This window comes from Penicillium cinerascens, assembly GCF_028974065.1.
Source record: "Penicillium cinerascens strain IBT 15544 chromosome Unknown contig_9_segment0_segment0, whole genome shotgun sequence".
In the NCBI taxonomy this organism is placed as follows: Eukaryota; Fungi; Ascomycota; class Eurotiomycetes; order Eurotiales; family Aspergillaceae; genus Penicillium; species Penicillium cinerascens.
Window position 1 is genome coordinate 1,744,863 of NW_026695296.1, and position 18,560 is coordinate 1,763,422.

General features: G+C 53.5%; 8 protein-coding genes across 8 annotated transcripts; 4 read left to right on the top strand and 4 right to left on the bottom strand.

Moving 5' to 3' along the window:
• Positions 1-34: 34 nt before the first annotated feature.
• On the bottom strand, positions 35-776 carry N7498_007502 (60S ribosomal protein uL15; the record flags this gene model as incomplete). The annotated part of the gene is made up of 3 exons (XM_058454564.1): positions 35-253; positions 430-628; positions 745-776. The coding sequence occupies 3 exons, from the start codon at positions 774-776 to the stop codon at positions 35-37; spliced, it is 450 nt and encodes a 149-aa protein (XP_058306813.1).
• A 322-nt stretch (positions 777-1,098) lies between these two features.
• On the bottom strand, positions 1,099-4,137 carry chl1 (DNA helicase; the record flags this gene model as incomplete). Its single annotated transcript, XM_058454565.1, has 7 exons — positions 1,099-1,797; positions 1,873-2,043; positions 2,095-2,760; positions 2,819-3,460; positions 3,517-3,683; positions 3,745-3,835; positions 3,970-4,137. The coding sequence occupies 7 exons, from the start codon at positions 4,135-4,137 to the stop codon at positions 1,099-1,101; spliced, it is 2,604 nt and encodes an 867-aa protein (XP_058306814.1).
• A 467-nt stretch (positions 4,138-4,604) lies between these two features.
• Positions 4,605-7,133, top strand: N7498_007504 (uncharacterized protein; the record flags this gene model as incomplete). Its single annotated transcript, XM_058454566.1, has 5 exons — positions 4,605-4,714; positions 4,794-5,541; positions 5,600-5,719; positions 5,772-7,067; positions 7,122-7,133. 5 exons carry the CDS (start codon positions 4,605-4,607, stop codon positions 7,131-7,133), a joined length of 2,286 nt encoding a protein of 761 aa, XP_058306815.1.
• A 695-nt stretch (positions 7,134-7,828) lies between these two features.
• Positions 7,829-8,609, top strand: N7498_007505 (uncharacterized protein; the record flags this gene model as incomplete). Its single annotated transcript, XM_058454567.1, has 3 exons — positions 7,829-7,934; positions 7,990-8,522; positions 8,577-8,609. The coding sequence occupies 3 exons, from the start codon at positions 7,829-7,831 to the stop codon at positions 8,607-8,609; spliced, it is 672 nt and encodes a 223-aa protein (XP_058306816.1).
• Positions 8,610-9,380: 771 nt separating this feature from the next.
• On the top strand, positions 9,381-11,208 carry N7498_007506 (putative spindle poison sensitivity protein Scp3; the record flags this gene model as incomplete). The annotated part of the gene is made up of 3 exons (XM_058454568.1): positions 9,381-9,581; positions 9,666-9,787; positions 9,877-11,208. The coding sequence occupies exons 1-3, from the start codon at positions 9,428-9,430 to the stop codon at positions 11,206-11,208; spliced, it is 1,608 nt and encodes a 535-aa protein (XP_058306817.1). The 5' UTR covers positions 9,381-9,427.
• Positions 11,209-11,986: 778 nt separating this feature from the next.
• N7498_007507 (putative RSC complex subunit (RSC1)) lies at positions 11,987-14,849 on the bottom strand (the record flags this gene model as incomplete). Its single annotated transcript, XM_058454569.1, has 4 exons — positions 14,658-14,849; positions 14,436-14,598; positions 14,309-14,377; positions 11,987-14,233 (listed from the first exon to the last, which is right to left on the bottom strand). The coding sequence occupies exons 1-4, from the start codon at positions 14,789-14,791 to the stop codon at positions 11,987-11,989; spliced, it is 2,613 nt and encodes an 870-aa protein (XP_058306818.1). The 5' UTR covers positions 14,792-14,849.
• A 590-nt stretch (positions 14,850-15,439) lies between these two features.
• Positions 15,440-16,435, top strand: N7498_007508 (ubiquitin-specific protease OTU1; the record flags this gene model as incomplete). Its single annotated transcript, XM_058454570.1, has 1 exon — positions 15,440-16,435. One exon carries the CDS (start codon positions 15,440-15,442, stop codon positions 16,433-16,435), a length of 996 nt encoding a protein of 331 aa, XP_058306819.1.
• A 201-nt stretch (positions 16,436-16,636) lies between these two features.
• Positions 16,637-18,275, bottom strand: N7498_007509 (serine/threonine protein kinase CDC7; the record flags this gene model as incomplete). The annotated part of the gene is made up of 4 exons (XM_058454571.1): positions 16,637-17,317; positions 17,384-17,444; positions 17,501-17,948; positions 18,017-18,275. 4 exons carry the CDS (start codon positions 18,273-18,275, stop codon positions 16,637-16,639), a joined length of 1,449 nt encoding a protein of 482 aa, XP_058306820.1.
• Between the last annotated feature and the right edge of the window lie 285 nt (positions 18,276-18,560).

Below are 18,560 nucleotides of genomic sequence, written 5' to 3' on the forward strand. Positions count from 1 at the left end.
TCCGTCTTCTCCAATAAAACACCGAATTTAACGCTTATGCGACAAGCTCAACAACACCACCGGCCTCCTTGATCTTCTGCTCGGCATCACGGCTGAAGTAACGGGCGCGGACGACAACGGGGATCTGGGGCAGACGGCCCTTGCCGAGGACCTTGGAGTAGCCGAGGGGCAGGAGGTCGATGACGGGGGCGGTGTCGGTCTTGGAGCCGTTCAGGTAGGCATCACGCTTCTCGGCGGGGACAAGGGACCAGAGCTATACCAAAGAAAAATTCCAATCAGTCACACTATCCATTACAATTGTATCCGTTCAGCCCTCCTGATTCGGTCTAAAGCCGGTGCACGGTTCACTGTCGTCGAATGTCCTGGCACACAAATTGTGCTTCCCGTGCTTCCGACTTTTTCAGGTGGGCGGATTCGTTCGAAACGTACCTTGTCGAGGTTGATGGTGGGCTTCCAGAACTGCTGCTGGGTCTTGTGGAAGTAGCGCATACCGACCTTACCGAAGTAACCAGGGTGGTACTTGTCGATGTTGGTACGGTGGTGGTGCTGACCACCGGCCATACCACGACCACCGGGGCTCTTGCGGTGCTTGCCGACACGACCGTAACCGGCGGACACGTGGCCGCGGCTGTGAGAGATTCATGTTAGCGATGGGCGGTTGGGAAGGATGCGATGGCCAGCGAGGTCGATTTTTTGTAGATCACGGCCAAAACTTCGGGGATAGGACAGGAGGAGGCGACTCACTGCTTCCGGGTCTTCGAGAAACGGGTAGGCATCTTGTCGGCGGTGTATTCTCGACAAGACCGGTCTGAGAGTTGGGCGTTGAAAGGGGGAAGGGTCGTGGATACTTCCGACTCAGATGTTGAAATCCACGCTTGCACTAGGCGGAGTGTGCGCTAAGCACTTCGCTTGTCCCGTGATAGGGTCAAACCCTGCTTTGGGGCTGGGTTTGGTCACGTGCTACACCGCCTTCTACATACGTATATGTAGAAGCATTCTGCCACCGCCTTACGTTTCCATGCTTTTTACTTCTTTCCATGATGTAGTGAGCACTACTGATCGTATTGGTATGCTTCCTTATTTGCTGGGGACTATAACTTATTTTTTCTCTGCAAAGAATTTGGACAATCGCCGTACCGTCGTTTGTGCAGGACGCTCAGATGGCGAAGAAACTAGACTCCCTCGGATCCAGCCAGGCAACTTGCCTTGAATGCGCGACGAGTCGTATCGCCGGTCGATCATCACGATGGCTGCGTAGTCATTCACATGCCGGATTGCGCGCCCAATACACTGATTGACGGCTCGCATGCAGGAATTCTCGTAGAAGTCTCTCCCAGCTGCCGCAGCGCTTGCCTTCTTCGCCAAATCAGTCCCCGAACTAAGCTTGAGGGTCTTCTCCTCGATGTATTTGATCTTGGCTTGCCAGACAGCACTACGAATGTTCGGAAAAGGCAAACCGATGATCAAAACTCCACGCCCTAGTCGGTCGGAAAAGTTGATGCCCTCCGAGAGCTTTCCTCCAACCACGGATAACAGCAAAGCCCCCGACCCTGATTCAACGGCTTCGGTGTATTCTTGAAGCAAGGCATCGGTGGTTATTGCTACTTCGCGCGATTCGTAAATAATCTTCTTTTTCCGTTCGATCAGGCTGAGAGTGGTTTGGCCGTTGCCATTCTGGATGGGTTTCTTCCAAACAGTCAATACTTGACTCAGGTAGTCGTAACTCGGGAAGAACGCAACGACGCCGTCTGGGATGACTTGGCAGAGGGTCGCTATTGTCCGACCCAGGTCGGTGATCTATGTCGTCGATTAGAAAGAAAAAAACAGTGGGATCCAAGATAGCTCTGCGTTGATGGCTTCAAGGGCACTCACCATCTTCTCGGAGCCTCGTGCCTCATATGTAAAGTCAAAATCCGATCCCAGGAGCCCTCGAGTAAGCGACTGTGCCACGAGGTTGGCTTTTGGAATGACGTGGCCATAGCTGAACGTGTCGAGACGTTCTGCTGGTACGTATGAGAACAGATGGTTCATGTAATCCGACATCTAGTCAAGGTATTAGTGAGTACCAGTAAATCCAAGGCGGATGAGACTCACCGGAGACATCGTGCCACCGGCCAATATTACAGCTCGGGCATCTTCAACAATTTCACGGAAATGATTGGTAGGATCGAGGAGCATGTATTTCAGCAAAACGTTATCCTGATCCTTTTGATAGAAGAGTCTCCCTTCTTCCGATGGATTCATCAAAGGCAAGAGAAAGCTTTGAATGTGAAATAGAACGGGCATGCTTGTCTTTTCCTCGGGTCGTCCTTGCTGCTGATCTTGCGACGACTCGACATAGCCATCTACTTTGCGGGCCAGCTTACTCTCCTGGAGATACCGAGACAATTTGTAAGGGTTTATCTGGTCAACTCCTTTACCAGCCATTAAGTCTGAAGCTTGAATTGAACCTTCTAGAGGCCCCTTTTGCCGGGAAATGCCTCGCAGGTAGTCGGCAATGGAGTTCACCAGTCGGATGACCTGAGCAACGTAGTTCCGATTCTTCCCCTTCAACCGGTTCTTGAATTTACGTGCATAGATCGTTAACTGTGAGACGGCAGTCTGCAGTTGATTTAACGAGACCGTCACGGAGTGGATAGCGGCTATTGCATCCATGAGATTGTGAGCCTCATCAATGATGACAACATGGTCCTTGACGGACAAACCGAGGGCTTCACGGGCAGATTTCTGCAATAGCAGTGGGTACGGGAGCGTCACAATCTATGTTGAAACAGGCTTAGCTCTGCATACATCGCGGCAAAGAGTCATTGATACTGACCTCGCTGTGCTTGATGACCGAACGCGATGCGTAGTAAGGACAGATCCCAATTTCTTTCCCGACTTTACCAATATCCTCAATGTCTTTGACCGTGGCCAGAGCATGATCTCGGAATTGGAGAACCAACGCCTCGTCATCTTTGGAGGGAAGGTAGGAGCATTTCCTGTCCGCGGGCACGCCGGGTTGCTGCAGATCTAAACACCTCTCGTTGATAGCGGTGCTATTCTCCAGAGCGCGAACCTTGTCGTTGATGCAAAGGTTTTTCCTGGACCCCAGGGAAAGGTGCTTGGTGCGCTCCTCGATCTTCAAGAGGTCGTCTTGGCCCTCTGCATCGGGGTCATTGGGTACGCTGGACGGGAATGCAACTCGCCGCAGCTCACCCGCAAATTGGCTCAGCTGGGAATGGGTACGAGAGCAATAGAAGATCTTGACCGTGTCATCGTCTTCATCTTCATTCTGCTTTTTGGATGAGAATTGACCCTGAAACTGTTCTAATAGGGCCAGGGTGCTGGCAGACAGGCCATCTGCCCCTCCTGACGCACTCTGTGTCTTTCGTTCATCCGTTTCACTGTCATAGTCATCAAGTACAAATTGAGCATCGTCGGCATCGGTATCTGGCCGCGATGATAATTCGTCCAATCGCTAGAATCGAGTTCGTTGGTATGTGACCTCGGAATCTAAGATTGAATTGATCGTACCTGTTTCTTCCGAGGGCGCTCCGAATTGTCCTGGGCCGACTTTAAACGATCTTCCTCCTGCTTGATCTTGGCCAGTCGGGCCTCAAATTCCTGTCTCTTCTCGGCAATGGCACGCCGTAAATCCTGTTTGGCATATTCGATCATCCATTCCGGCTCATCATCATCGGCTAAACACAAGTAAGAAATGAATGACATCACAGGGGGGCCATCCACGAGCACGGAGCATACCTGCTGCCTGATCGAGCGACTCCTGGAAGGCCTTGCGTTTGTGATCCCGCAGCCAAGTGAGAGAGCCACAGATCAGACTCAGTGATTTGCCCTGAGATGTGGCTTAGTTCGATGCGCAATCGCGTAGACCCGAATCGCAACCCATGACCGCAAGACATTGCGTCTCACCTGAATCACCCGGACTATGACCTGCCTGTGGAGACGGTGGAAAAACACTTACAGTACCTGCACCGACGTTAGACCGGGGCCAAGAGAGGAGGGGCTAGCGCGTTTACCAGTGGGGGACTCGAATACAGCGACTTTTCCATCTTCAAGAGAAGCGTACAGCGCGCGCATAAACTGCAGCTGAATCTCATACGGAGTGAACGGATGATGGAAATCATGGCGGTCCATGGCGTGAGATCAGCACATCACAATGTCTTTTTTGTCCAGGATAAAAATAAACCGTCAGGTGGAGAAGCGCAGCCCGTAAGGCACCCGAGCCAGGGCTCCAGGGCCGGTGCAACCCTCAGGGGGAAATAATTTGCGGGTCTTGATCGCTTGATCGTGCACTCGTGCACTCGTGCCCCGGAGTCATGCTGAGAGCAGTGGCTGAGTACCGGTTATTTTTACATTTGGCATTTAATATGGTATGCTTCTATCCTCTCTTCTACGTAGAACCCGGCCCTCCGTACTCGTCCTACATAACTAGGGACGACGCTTTGTAATTCGCCCGAGGAATTTGATTTATTTAGATCCGCTCTCCATCTGGAGAAAGTGGGCTGTCTCTCACCCCTCTTGGCACTTCTCTTTTTCTCCCCCTCGATTTCCAGCCGAATGCTGTATTCCCCCTTAAACTTGAATTACCATTACGCACCGGGATGAATAGACCGCCGCAGGGCCGTGGTCAGCCACAGCTGGGTGCGACTTGGTATCCAGGGGGCCAGGATGACTTCTACATGCCAGAGGTCATCTCCCCCTCCCCCCAAAGGTACGAGATGTCACGATCCCCGGTTTCTCCTCTACATCCACAAGATGCCGAGGGTTCGAGTACTGATTCGTCCTGGCAGGGTGATGCCTGAAGTCCCCGAAAACATGCAGGACAACATTGCGCAGATGGAACATCACGCCCGCGACCCTCGCCGCGCCCAGCAGCCTCCAGCGCAGTATCGCCAGCAGCAACCGCCGCAACAACAGCAGTTCCCCGAGCGAACCTCTAGCGCCGTCCAGAGCCAGCCGCAACAAGCCCAGGCCTATGATCACGGTGCCTACGCGCAGTCCGCAACCTACGACAGTATGGATCACCCAAACTTCTCTCCTTTCCCCATCCTGCGGAGTCCGCCGCCGAATGTCCCTCCTACCGATGAGCAGCGCGAAGCCAAACTGGAACACCACCGCATGGGCGTTCTGTCGACCACCGACCCGGAGATGCAATTGTCCTGGGCCCAGGATGCTTTGGCCTTCGTCGAAGTGGCCGCGCAGAACGAAGCTCGTCTGGCGTTGACGCAGCCTCCGCGCCCTCACACACCGCAGATCGAGCAGCAGTTGAAGACCGATGCGCTGAATATCGTCAGCTTCTTGGCCGAGCAGCATCACCCTAAAGCCGAGTTCATCAAGGGTATGTGGTTGGAATTCGGCAAGTTTGGCTATCGGGTGGACCGAAAAGAAGCTTTCCGATGCTATTCCAGAGCAGCGGATAAAGGATATGCGCGCGCAGAGTACCGAATTGGAATGCAGTTTGAGAGCTCGGGAGAACCGGAGAAGGCAATCAAACATTACGAACGGGGTGTCGCCAGGGCGGATTCCGCTTCATACTACGTATGTTTCCCCGTCGTGCCGAGTTTAGGAGAGCTGGCTTTGTTGACTTCCATTTTAGCGCCTGGGAATGATGATCCTTCTTGGACAACATGGCCAGCGCCAGGACTTCCAGAGAGGCTTGGAGTACATCCGGCTCGCGGCGCAATCCTGTGACCAGAATGCGCCGCAGGGTGCCTATGTAAGTTTCCCCTGGGTGCAATTGCCGGCCGCAGTCCTAACGTGAGATGCAGGTATATGGCATGCTCCTCGCTCGGGAGCTTCCCCAAGTCAGCGTTCCCGAGCCCTTCTTGGCTCTCGACCTCAACGTGGCCCGCGTCAACATCGAGAAGGCTGCATACCATGGATTCGCCAAGGCTCAAGTGAAGATGGGTGCTGCGTATGAACTCTGCCAACTTGGCTGCGATTTCAATCCCGCGCTGTCCCTGCACTACAATGCGCTTGCGGCGCGCCAGGGTGAGCCCGAAGCCGAGATGGCCATCAGTAAATGGTTCCTCTGTGGACACGAGGGTGTTTTCGAGAAGAATGATGAGCTCGCATTCACCTATGCCCAGCGCGCAGCTCAGAGCGGTCTCCCCACGGCGGAGTTCGCCTTGGGCTACTTCTATGAAGTCGGCATCTTCGTCCCGGTCGACATCAAAGAGGCCCGCAGCTGGTACGCCAAAGCCGCCGCCAGCGGTAACAAAGACGCGTCCGGTCGAATCGACAGTATCTCGCGTTCTAAGACTCTGTCCCGAAGGGACCATGAGAAGGTTGCGATTTCTCGCATCAAGTCGACCCGTTATGTCGCTCATCAGCGTGGCGGTTCTTTGGAGTCCACACCGGAAAACATACAGATGCCTGATCCTTCGCGGATGACTCTGAACGACCAACCCTCGTCCGCTGCCCCATATCCCGATCGTCCTGGTTCTTCTCGTCCTCGTCCACCGGGACAGCCAAGTTACCAGATGCCCGATCCTCGACCAAGCTCGGCATTTGGTGTCAATCCGAACCTTCGTCAGAATGGTCCTCCGGGTTACGGTGGCCCTCAAGGCCCGCCTGGCCCTCGGACTCCGACCTATGGTCAACCGCCGATGAACTATCGCCAGCCTAGCTCGGGTGCAGGTACACCGCTCGGTGCGCCTGCAGGGCCGACCAGCCCCAACGGGACACCCCGAGTGGACGTCGGTTTCTCTGCGCCGGCTCCACGACCGGGTGACCGACAACGTCCAACACGGCTCGACGCGGTCCCTCCTCCAGACCGAAGGCCCGCACGAACCCCTGTCTCTGCCCACGGAGGATCTTTGCCATCTCCCCGGCCACTGGGTTCTCCTTCATCTGCCAACTTTCCTCCACGCACAGAGTCTCGCCAGCCATCTAGGGGCTCGGCTTCCTCCACCCCCCAGCCGCATTCCGGACCACCATCCACGACCTCCTCGAAATACTCTCAACCCTCCCAGCCATCCAAGCCAAGTGGCCAACTGCCGGGCAAGGGTCCCAAGACCTTCGAAGAAATGGGGGTTCCAAGCGCCAAAAACGATAGCGATTGCGTACGTATCCCTGAATTGTCGTACTGTCCAATGACGAACTAACCGAACTGATAGATCGTGATGTGATACCCCGAACGCCTTGTTGGATGTCCATGGATTTTTATTGGCGCTTCCACTTTGCATTTTCTATACTTTCTTAATCCCGGGGTTCAAAATCAAAACTTTCACCTTCGCCTTCCGGGAGGCAATTTCGTGGACGCCGCCTCGGCTTCTTGTTTCCACATAGTTGCATTTACGCTCCGGATTTTATGGCTACCGGGGGCCTTTGGACATATGGTGGGCTATTTGGTTTTTCTAGATATGAGGCGTCGTTATGAAGCACGTTGCAATCGCATTCTGCGTAGTTGTTATGTCATCTGGTCTTCTAAGCGTTCCATTTCAAGTAACTCTCATCTTCGTTCTCGTCTCGGCCCACTTCTTCCATCTCTGCTGTAAGGCCCTCCTCATCTTCTCCTTCTCAACGGCCGAGACCCAAGGCCAGTATGGGTCCCCGCAAGGCAAAGAGTGACGCCTCAACTTGTGCTGAGGGTAAGTTTGTAGTAGAAACGGCGGTGATGGCGGGATGAGGACTGACGGCGACTAGGCACGACAATGATCCTCGACTATCTTCGTGAGTATCTTGAGATTGTTTCCTTTGACCGGCGATCGGAATGCTCATTCAATCGGGCGGCTCCCAGGTGAACAAAAGTGTGTTTCCTCCCGTCTTCTTGAGAGCTGGAGCAATGTTGACTTTTCGGATCGTCCAGTCGTCCCTATTCAGTATGTCCTCTAGCTGTCCCCGGCCTCAAGCCATCACGAAACTTGCTGACGATCTTTTTGAAAAGGCCATAGAAGTGTCCGCAAATCTACACAACAGGGTTACCAAAGGTGAGTGTAATCAACTCCTCTCTCGATCCAGCATGGTCCTGAAGTATCTTTGCAGCGCAAGCTGTAAAGCTCCTGCGAGAATTGCACCAGAACGATAAGATTAAGGAACGAGTGGCAGGTCAATCCCCATTTGCGTCCCGATATCTGGGACATCTACTGAAATTGAGGCTACTTCTAGGGAAGCAAGTAGTCTACCACGCTTTGCAGGGTCCATCGCAGGACGCAACTCCAGAAACGCTCACCGCACTCCGCCATGAAATTGAACAGCTTCAAGGCCAGCTTTCTTCCACCAAAGGAGACGAGAAAAAAGCCCGGGCTTCCTTGGCAGCTCTCGAGGCCAAGCCTCGACTTTCTGCCCTTCGACGGGACATTGAACGGCTCGAAGAAGAAAAGGAGGAAATCCAAGCTCGTTTAGGATTTCTTCATGATAGCGACACCGTCCAGATTTCCCTGGAAGAACGGTCCAAGCTTGAAGAAGAGAGGCGACAGTGGCAGCGACAAGCCGCCATCCGCCGTCGTATCTGTCGTGATTTGTGGGGGCGATGCACGGAGGTTTTGCCCGACAATACGAGCTCGCCGGAGTTATGGGTAAGCCCGGTTCTCTAACGCAAATGCATCAGAGCCCGCTAACGGCGCTACCAGGAGTCTCTGGGGCTTGAAGGAACGCTCCAATGAGAAACGGTCGGGTATCGACGCTACAGTATGTACATTCGTGATCTCCGGTCTCCACCCAGTCACATCATTCGGCGTGATTCGCGAGTCTGAGCGGAACTCAGTCCCTCTGGCGATCGCTCGAGTTAGTATCATGGAGTATTCGGGGTGTGAGGGATAGGGCATCGATACTAGCACTCAGACTTCGCGCATTTCACTATTCTCCGAGAGATGTATGGATACTTTATAGTCTTAACTTTTTCTTAACTAGCACTGCATCCCATAAATGTCGCTACACTCGGATATCTCTGCAAGGGTTGATAAGATGGCTACAGGTCTAGTAGACATGGCCAAGATAGCCCCGGGAAACGTACGGATGTCATCGGAATCCATGGCAAATATATATCTCGGTACAAAACTATGACCAGCAGAGTAATGCCATTCTCGACATCCATGGTAATTGCCCGGTCCGTAAAATCCACAGGTGCATGGAGCTTGGGTATAAAGTAAGATCGTTGAGAAAGCTATGGCCCTGGTACATATTATGGAAGTGCGCAAAGGTTTGGGAGAGCAGACACTTACTCCTAGATATGCAGCCGAGCACCCGGAATGGAGGCAACCTGGAAGGCGGCGAAAGGCATCAGATGAACAGGTGAACGGAGCATCAGCCTTGTGACGATGATCAGTCTTAGGACTTTGAAACCCAAGATTTCCCCGTCATCTGCACCAAATCATAAAGTCACGCTACTGTTCTTCCATAGATTTCGGGTACACCGCCCGCCGTCTACGTCTTCCCCTCTCTCCGATAAACCCCTCCGGTGACTCCACCATCTCTCTCGGCGATGCTGTCGGCCTCTCGCCCTTCTTCTCGTCCCAATCGATCCGAAATGAGAGGTCGTGCGCCTCCTTCGGTGGCTTCTGAGCTTCAGAATGGCCACTCCCGCAACCCCTCCAGCCTCGACATGGCTCGCAGCCCGCCGAACCCTAGCAACAAGAGTACGTTTCCTCGCCGGCCCCGATGTCGTCCTTATTTCCTCCTCTTAATAAAATGCTAATCATCTCACTCCGGCCATTCCGCAGACACCAAACATGTTCCCTGCAAATTCTTCCGCCAGGGTGCCTGCCAGGCCGGCCCCGCTTGTCCATTCCTGCACTCGACTGATTCAGCAGTCGATTATACACCCTGCAAATACTTTTCGAAGGTAGGAAGTGACCGAAGGTCTTATTGGGCCTTAGGATCTTGATCCACGGCGAACCGGTGCTGATGAGACACCCCTTTGGTTCGTTTTAGGGAAACTGCAAGTTCGGCGCAAAATGCGCACTAGCCCACATTCTACCGGACGGGCGCCGAGTGAACCGTCCCACTGGTGGTGGTGGTGGTGGTATGGGAATGGGCGGTAGCCATCTGAACTTGGGTGGCCGAGTTAATCCGCAGGCCTACGTCAACCAAGATTCCGCCTTGACAAACTCGGTTCTCTCGCAGCAGCGCATGAACGGCCATGAACCCCGATACACCTCGCAAGTCCCTTCGCAGGACGATTCGGTCTTCCATGGTCAGCAGCAGCCCCCCTACGACCCCATTCCGACAATTGATGCGGGCCTGGCCTCCGATGCCGGTTCGAAGTATGGATCTCCCGTGGAGGATGTGCGGTTCCCGATGTCGCCCAACCACCACCATCTGACGGCCCTTGATGCGCCGCTTCCGGCATCCTTTGACAGCCAGGGTATCTCTCACGCTGCCCGTTATGGTCCAGTAGCTGCCTCGGTGCCCTCGAAATTTGGGATGGAACTATCATCGCCGGCTCAGAGACCGGGCCCAGCGGAGTCCGCATTCCGAAACCTGCGCGATATTGGCTATGCCTCCGACCTGCGCAAACAGTCCATTGTCGGATCATCACCTCCGGCACCCGAAGACTCGATCGGACCCCGGTTCCTCCACTCCTCCCGTCCCGTCAAGCCTCGTATGCTGTCTGCTAGCGTTCCTCGCCCTACCGCACTCGATGACTGGGACGAGAATTTCCCCATGGAAGAAGACTACCTGCCTATGAATCTGCATGACGATGTTCTCACACCCCAGGAGAAGCTTCGCCGGCTGTCTCGAACGGACCATGATATCGGCTCCAACCACCGCGATATCAGCGGTCTTGGTATGAGCAGCAGCTTTTCGAAGACCGGTTCCCCTTTGGCATCTAGTCCCTCCCGATTTGGAGCATTGTTTGCCAAGCAACGTCAGAAGAAGGATGATGATGGCGTTGGATCCTCATTCCCTCATATTGGTTCCCCTCTCCGTGAATCTTCCTTGAATCCTATTGGCAGTCCTAGCTTGGGTCCTATCGGCAGCCGACATGATGGCTCGCCGTTCGTTTCTAGCCCTGGAAGACAGTCTTCCATGTCGATGATCTCTGAGCAGCTTAGTGGCATGTCTCTTCACCCCGGATTGGCCCGTCACTCATCCGCAGGCCCCGGCAGCCGCCTCGAGCGAACCGCCTCATCAGTTACCACGAGCAAGATTGAGGAGGAGGAACAGAGCGACCTTGTCTTCTCTATGGAGGAGGAAGAAGGCAACAAGCGCAACAGTTCTTCTTGGAACTCCGAGACCAAGGAGAGCGCCAACGATTCCTAATCGGCTTCTTCTACGATCACGACGACACGGGCCAAGCGGTGTCCAGCTTTTGGACATGTTCATATCAAGAGCGAAAAAAAGGTCATTTGGAGTTTTATCTGGGCACAACGGCATAACGGAGCATACATAACAAAACAGAAGAAAGGAAATCCAAAAAAGTGCACCCGACCTTCTGGCCCACTACTTTTCGCCGTGAGGTTGAGGTTTAAGTGGAAATGAGGCATACAAGAGAATCCCTTCGACTCCACTCTTTATAGACTGACTTTGTCGCGTTCATCTTCTTGAGATCTTACATTCGAGGGGTTGTTTCTGGATCATCTAAACCCATCGCATTGTTTCAACACCGGGGAGTTCCCCCTTACGAGACAGATCGTCTCCTGTATTAATCTTCTTCCTTTTGCCTTCTTTGTGATCTTACGTGGAAGGGATCTCAAGGCTGTCCCATCTCGTTATTTCGTGCTCTATCTCATGAGTCCACGACCCTTTGGTTTTGGTGTTTTTTGCCCGGTTTCTTTTTCCGTGTCTCTGCATGTACAAATGGGAAATGTGCAAATAAACAGTTCACGATTTCAACTACACATTTGACAGTTACCGTAGCGACTCGATAGCAGATATTCTGAAGCTAGGAAAACACCATTGCATTATAGTCCGCCTAGTTATACACGTCCAACGCCCCTCTATCCAGAACCAAGAAATCAAGACGCCTCGACCAGGGTAAAATGAATTGCGCAGCCAAGATGAAAATGAAAACAGACAACCTCGTCAGCGTCGGTCACCTTTAGTTGTCATCTAGATACATGGCGGTACCCTTTAGGTTCACAAATCCCTCATTTGTAGACTGAGCTTGGATCTGCGCGGTCTGCTGGCGAGCCAGGCGATCGACCCGGATCCTGCTTTCGCGAGCTTTGATGTCGGCGGCTCGGGCACTGTCTGCCTCGCCTTGATAAAATCCTTTGTACAGTTCGTCCGTGCCAGAGGAGACTTGTTGGAGCATGGATTCGATCGCCTTCGGGACAAGAGCCTCGACACGGGCCGCGAGCGCTGTCTCTTCATCAGCTCGTCGACGCTTCGCTTCTTCATCCCGTTGCTTCTGATCTTCGGCCAGCTTGCGTTTTCTCTCTGCCACGTTCTTCTGGCGCTCCTCTTTCGCGGCCAAATACTTGAGGGAGTGTCCCAGCTTCGGCTGGGACGGTGGGATAATGTCCAACGGCGGCGCAGAAAAGAAGAGAACATGACCTCTCTCGTCGCAGTGGAATTGTTTTCGGATGTCCTCGGGAATGGCAGCATTGGCTGCGTCCACAAGATGGAAAACCTCAACTGGGCGCGGCGCATTGGGGTTGTAGACTGGAGCCGCCGCGGTTTGGGGACGGTTGGTGGAGTAGGGTCCGTACGGAGACGGCGAAGGCTGTGCTGCCGAATACGGGTGCGCCGCAGGCGAGGCCTGGTAAGCTCCGACCGGGCTCTGTGGCACAAAGCTGCTCGTGCGTCGCTGGTTGGGTTGATACATCTGCGGGTTCATCTGAGTCTGATAAGCGGCCGAAGGAACAGGCACCGGTGATGTCTGGTTCATTGGAGTCGTGGATGCGGCTTGGAGTTGTACAGGTCCAACATTACCCGGGCCGGCCATGCCGGCACTGGACATGTTTTGGCTCATGGATGGACGGGATGTAGCGGATGCCATGGGAGGCGGGGGCAGAGATGGAGGAGGCGGAGACGGGGTGGGCTCTGGCGGCGGAGATTCATTTTCATCTCTCGGGCGACGGTGAACAGCACCCACAACCGGCGGCGCATTATCTGCTCCCCACGTCGGCCGCGGAAGATCATCTGTCTCCTTCGCATCTTCCTTGAGGAGATGCTTGATGGGGCTGGGTACCTTCTTGATCTTTCGAGGCACATCGAAAAGGTCCATCTCATAGTCCTTCTCGCGCACTTCATCCGGCAAGCAGCTAGCCCATGTCTTGATCTTGTTGAGCTTGTGTTTCTCCTCATTGTAGCGCGCCTCACAGACGTAGATGTCCTTATCCGGTGCAAGGTCTCTGGGGCGCCCTCGGCTGTAGCGAGTGAAAAACATAACAAAGCAGCGATCGACAATCTCATCAATCCGATGATCTCGGTATTGACCCGTCTTCACTACTTCGTTGGGGTAAAAGTGCTTCTCAAAGTGATGCACAGTCTGTTCAGGGCGATAATACCAGCATGCGTTGATCCACTTCTCGCCCTCTGCATCCTGCCAGGTTCGGTAGATCTGCGCGACGATAGGCTTCGAAACATCGTTGGGATTTTGAATGTGGACCCAATCTCCAACTTTCCACAGCTCGCCTCGGTGCAATATACCATCCGGCAGGGGGAAACGGCCGTCTTCCATCAGGTACTCGCTATCGGGTTTTTTCTTTTCCTGTTCGGCCAGCTTTCGAGCCTCATTCTGCAGGTCGACGGCATCTCTGTAGATTTGACTTTCGGACTGGTTATATGCCTTGGCATTGTCGAACATGAGGTCTAGATCCCGCATGAAATGATCCACCGAGTTGTACTTCTTGCGCTTCGACTTGCGCTTAATGATGTCGATGGCAATCGGCTCCTTGATCTCCATGTAATAGTCCGGGTAGGTGGCTTTGTCGGGAAGCCTCTCGAAATGAACGATTTTCGGATGACCGCCAGGGCCCTTGAATTTGCGGATTCCTTTCAGGATGGTCTTGATGCGGGTTTCCATAGGGGTGTCCACGCGCGGAGGTCGTCCGCGCTTCTTCCGGAGGTCGGGCTCCTGCTTCTGGGGGTCTTTGATTCCACGCTTAGAGCCTGGTTTTGGGCCTGGCTTCTTTCTCCGTCGGCCATCGTCTTCAGAATCCTCTTCATCGTCCTCTTCCCCTTCAACTTCCCCTTCCGCTTCCTCTTCTTCCTCTTCTTCCTCATCGTCATCAGGCAAAGGATCGGCCTCTGGAATCTCTCCTAGGTCCGGAAATTCGGCCTCTTCAGCACTAATTACGCCCTTATCGGCAAGTTTCTTCAATTCCTCGTGGAAAACGCCCTATTGAGAGTTGAGATGGTCAGTCATGTTCTGAGGCGTGAGCCAAAAGCCACAGGCAGCCGGCTACCAGCATACCTTGATCACAATCGCATCCTCGTAGGCTTGGGATTTGGGTCGATTGTAGGTCTGCGCATTGTGAGGGATCTAGAAAGCGGGAACCGTCAGCCTTGGCGAATGAAGAGAGTCGCGCGAATTCGCGTACCAATGCGCAGTCGCGCACAAAATCCGAGAACTGCTTATACTCGCGCTTGTTGATCCTTTGCTTCAAGATACTGAGCGCCATTGGGTCCTTGATGATATCGTAGTAGTCGGGAACGATGCGCTTGTTGACACTGCGGTGGAACAGTCGTGACGGATCATGGCCACTGTAAAACAACGTTGTGAGAATTCATATTGCAGTTCTGTGTGCGCGAGCAAGACTTACTCTGGTTCGCGAAAATCGTAGATGGCCATGGTGACATCCATCATGGCCTTCCATTGCTCGTTATTAATGGCGCCGTCATCCTCGATGGACGTGACCGGCTCTTCGGGCTGTTGCGACTGATTTCGCTCCGACATTGCGTGCACGATCCGCGCAGCCACGCGTGTACAAAGGAGGTTGGGATGAGAGGTGTTGGAGAGCTCGATGGTTGCGTCGTAGGGAGACAAGACTGGGAATGTTTTGCGCCGCGCTGAGTCAGCGGTATATGTACGCCCTCGTTACAGGCGTATTGTCAACTTTGGCCTCGTTACGCAGGCCAACAAGGCCGGTCGCGAGGAATTCACATCGAATCATGGACCGTAACGGGCGTTGACAACCTCCATTTCCGATTGAAATCCATGAATATCAAAGATGGACCGTCTGCTTTGCTTCGACGACTTGGCTCATACCACGGGGGTAATGCGCGGACGCTGCGGGGACTTCCATGCGGATCTCCGCATGACAACCATCGCATTCCCCTCGCTCCAGCACCTTTGATTTGGGGTATTTCTGGTCCAAAGTTGGCATCCCGTGTCTACATGAAGCTTTGAAGCTCCTTCGATCTTCGATTGCGCAAGCGCAACTTTTCTCTTGGTGCACCGCGTCTACCCCACACCGAGTCCCAAAGTTCGTCATAGGTCCCTCACTATCAGGGTGGGACCACCTGTGCCACAGCTCGACTTTCGTCGCTTTTGTCCGAAACTCGTGTACAAAGGAGCATTGCAATACATACAGTCAGGACGACTATGCGGATGCGAGTACGTGGACCCGCGGGTCAATCCACCGTGACGCTGGACGACTCCGCCAGCATCAGCGACCTTCAAGGACAGATTGCGGAGAAGACTGGTCTCACCTCCTACGATGTCAAATACGGATACCCCGACCTCAAGCCTTTAGATCTCGACCGTTTCCAACCAGACCAGAAAGTGTCTGATATTGGTGTCAACCTGAACGGGGAACAGCTTATCGTTGCTGCGCGAGAGAGTGCTGCCCAGCCGAACGAGCCCACCCTTAGCCAACCTGGCCCTGCCCTCCAGCAGCCTTCACAGCCATCTTCCGTGTTGAAACCCACAGAAACTACCTCCGACGATCCGCCAGAGATTGCTTCACCTGAGCATGGAGGTACCTTTGTGCTCCGTGTCATGCCCGACGACAATTCGTGTCTTTTCCGCGCGGTGGGCGCCGCGGTCATGGGCGAGATGGATACCATGGTAGAGTTGCGGTCCATTGTTGCAGGTGCCATTCAGTCGAATCCTTCAGAGTACACTGCGGTCGTTCTTGGCAAAAGCCCTGACGACTATTGCCAATGGATCCAAAACGAGGATTCATGGGGTGGCGCAATCGAATTGAAGATCTTGAGCGAGTACTTCAACATCGAAATCTGCTCTATTGATGTACAAACCCTCCACATGTTCCAGTTCAATGAGGGTGCTCCAACGCGATGCATTGTGGTATACTCGGGGATCCATTACGACGTCCTCGCGCTCTCCCCGTCGGATCCACCATATACTCACGCCGACCCGTTTACGCAAGGCGATACCAAGATCTTTGAGGCCGTCGACCCAGTTGTTCTGGAGAAGGCCAAAGAGTTGTGTCAAGTCCTGCAAAGTAAGCATTACTATACCGATACCTCCGGGTTCTTGGTACGATGCAACACCTGCGGTGGCACCTTCACGGGCGAGAAGGGGGCCACCAAGCATGCATCAGAAACTGGCCACTACGATTTTGGAGAAGCAGCTTAGCGGGCATTTTGATAGATCGGGAGTCTGAACGACTCGGTATACCGCGCACGGACTGGAAGTCCTTCTCTTTCTCAACGCAATTGGAATAAAGTGGACAAATGCATGCAGACCCTGCCTGATTACAGGACACACAGAAAATTAAGTCATTGTTAAAGGTACCATGTAGTTTCAGAACTGCATATATCGTACAAATCTTGGGTCTCATAGCATCGCGACCTCATCTGCTTCATCCTCTCCGCCCTCTTCGTCATCGCCCGAATCAGCACTCTCCTCCGGATGGCCGCCCCATTCCACATCGTGATGTATTGGGCTGGTAAAGAACTCGTGTTGCAAAGCCTCCTCAGCACTGAGACGCTTCGACGGGTCTAGCTCCATCAGGCCAGATAGAAGACGCGTCGCCTGTTGCTCGCTCTCAGTCAAGTCCTCGACACAGCTTGACCACTTCACCAGCTTCTCCCAGCTATAGCCCTTCTCTCCAATGGTGGGGATGTTGGTTTCGAAGATCTGCCCGTGCATGGCTGCAGCAGTTTTCATGCGTCGTGTGCCAAAGATGCTCGACATCTCGATCATGGCGTCGATATCGTCTGCCGAGTTGAAGAAGGGAAACCGACGCCCAAGCAAAGTCAGAAGTATCACGCCGACTGACCACATGTCAATCTTCGTGGTCTGTGATGTACATTTGAACAGGACCTCTGGTGCTCGAAAGCCTCGAGTCCCAGCCCGATTCGCTCGCCTAGACGGGCGAGAGTCATTTTTGGGATAACCTGCTGATAGTCCTCCAGATGGAGGGTTCTTCGAATAGTAGCTGGAGAGGATCCGGCTACGGCGGACGTAAGTTTGATGGGTGCAAAGACACTGGCTCGTGTACTCAGAACCTTGACGCTGTATAAACCGAAGAAACAGCATTAGTATACAAATAATTGCAACCGAATAGGTAGCAAAACCTACCTCTGCAAGTCCAAAGTCGACGAGCACGCCTTCTTTCAGGTCAGGGTTGTAGAGGAAATTCCTGTGAGACATATGTGAGCTTACAAGCCAACCCATTGGGTGTTCTGCCTCACGTACGTTGGTTTAATATCTCGGTGCAATATCTCGTGTTCATGGACGGAATGCAATGCCACCAGTAATGATCGCAGATAATGGCGCATGTCTGCCACCATAAATGTGCGATACTGGATGCGAAAGTCGGTATGTGGGAAGTAGGGCAAGACAGCAACGACCTGGTCCTGAAATCGGAATGCAGTGATTAAAGGACACACGGATTTACAGCCGCGGAGGTCATGGAGCAACTCCAACTCGTTCTGAATCCGAATTGGGCTACTCGTGACATAGATCTTCTTCAGTGCCACAAATCGGCCTTGCTTGCGCCTGCCCGGTTCACCGTCGACTCGTCTTCGTTTTGAGGGGGGGCTTGCCCATGCTTCTTGTTGTTGCGCCTGTTCGAAAATGTCCCAATCGTTGTGATAGTGATCATAGAGTAGATCTTCCGCCTTGTAAACGGTGGAGAACGTCCCTTGGTAGAAGCAAATGTCAGCCAGTCTGATCTTAAGGTCTCTTCACAGCAAAAGAAGTCAGCAATACCTTCGCCAATCCGGTTGACCAGCCGGAATCTGTCCGAGATGCCCGGAAAGGTATCTTCCAATTTGTTCATGTCCTCCCGCACGGATTCATCCACCTCTTCTTCCTCGTAGTTACTCTCTCCTTGAGGAATCTCGTCCACAGAAGCTCCTGCATTATCCCGCTCCAACGAGTATTCGTGTTTAGCCGGCTGTGGACCTCGAAAGGAACTGCTTTGTTGAAGCTCGAAGACGCCGGACGGAGCGCCTCGAAAGGCCGACATGATGGCAATGGGCTCTTCACGGGCTCAGTGGTGATGGAGCCAAAGCGTACTAGAAATGCCGGACTCAGACTGGCATGGAATGAAGGTGCAGGGGTGGAGGAAGAGCAGGTCCCATGCGCAAAGAGCTCCGTTGTTTTCCTCCGAAGCGCAACACGAGCTTACAGGGCCGTGACAATACAGACCCGCGAGGGGTGCGGGCGGAGAGTGGCGGGCGGCGTAATTTACGCGCGGTTACCTAAGAAATCCCCCAAAAGGGCAAAAGCCAAACAGCGGCTTATCAACACA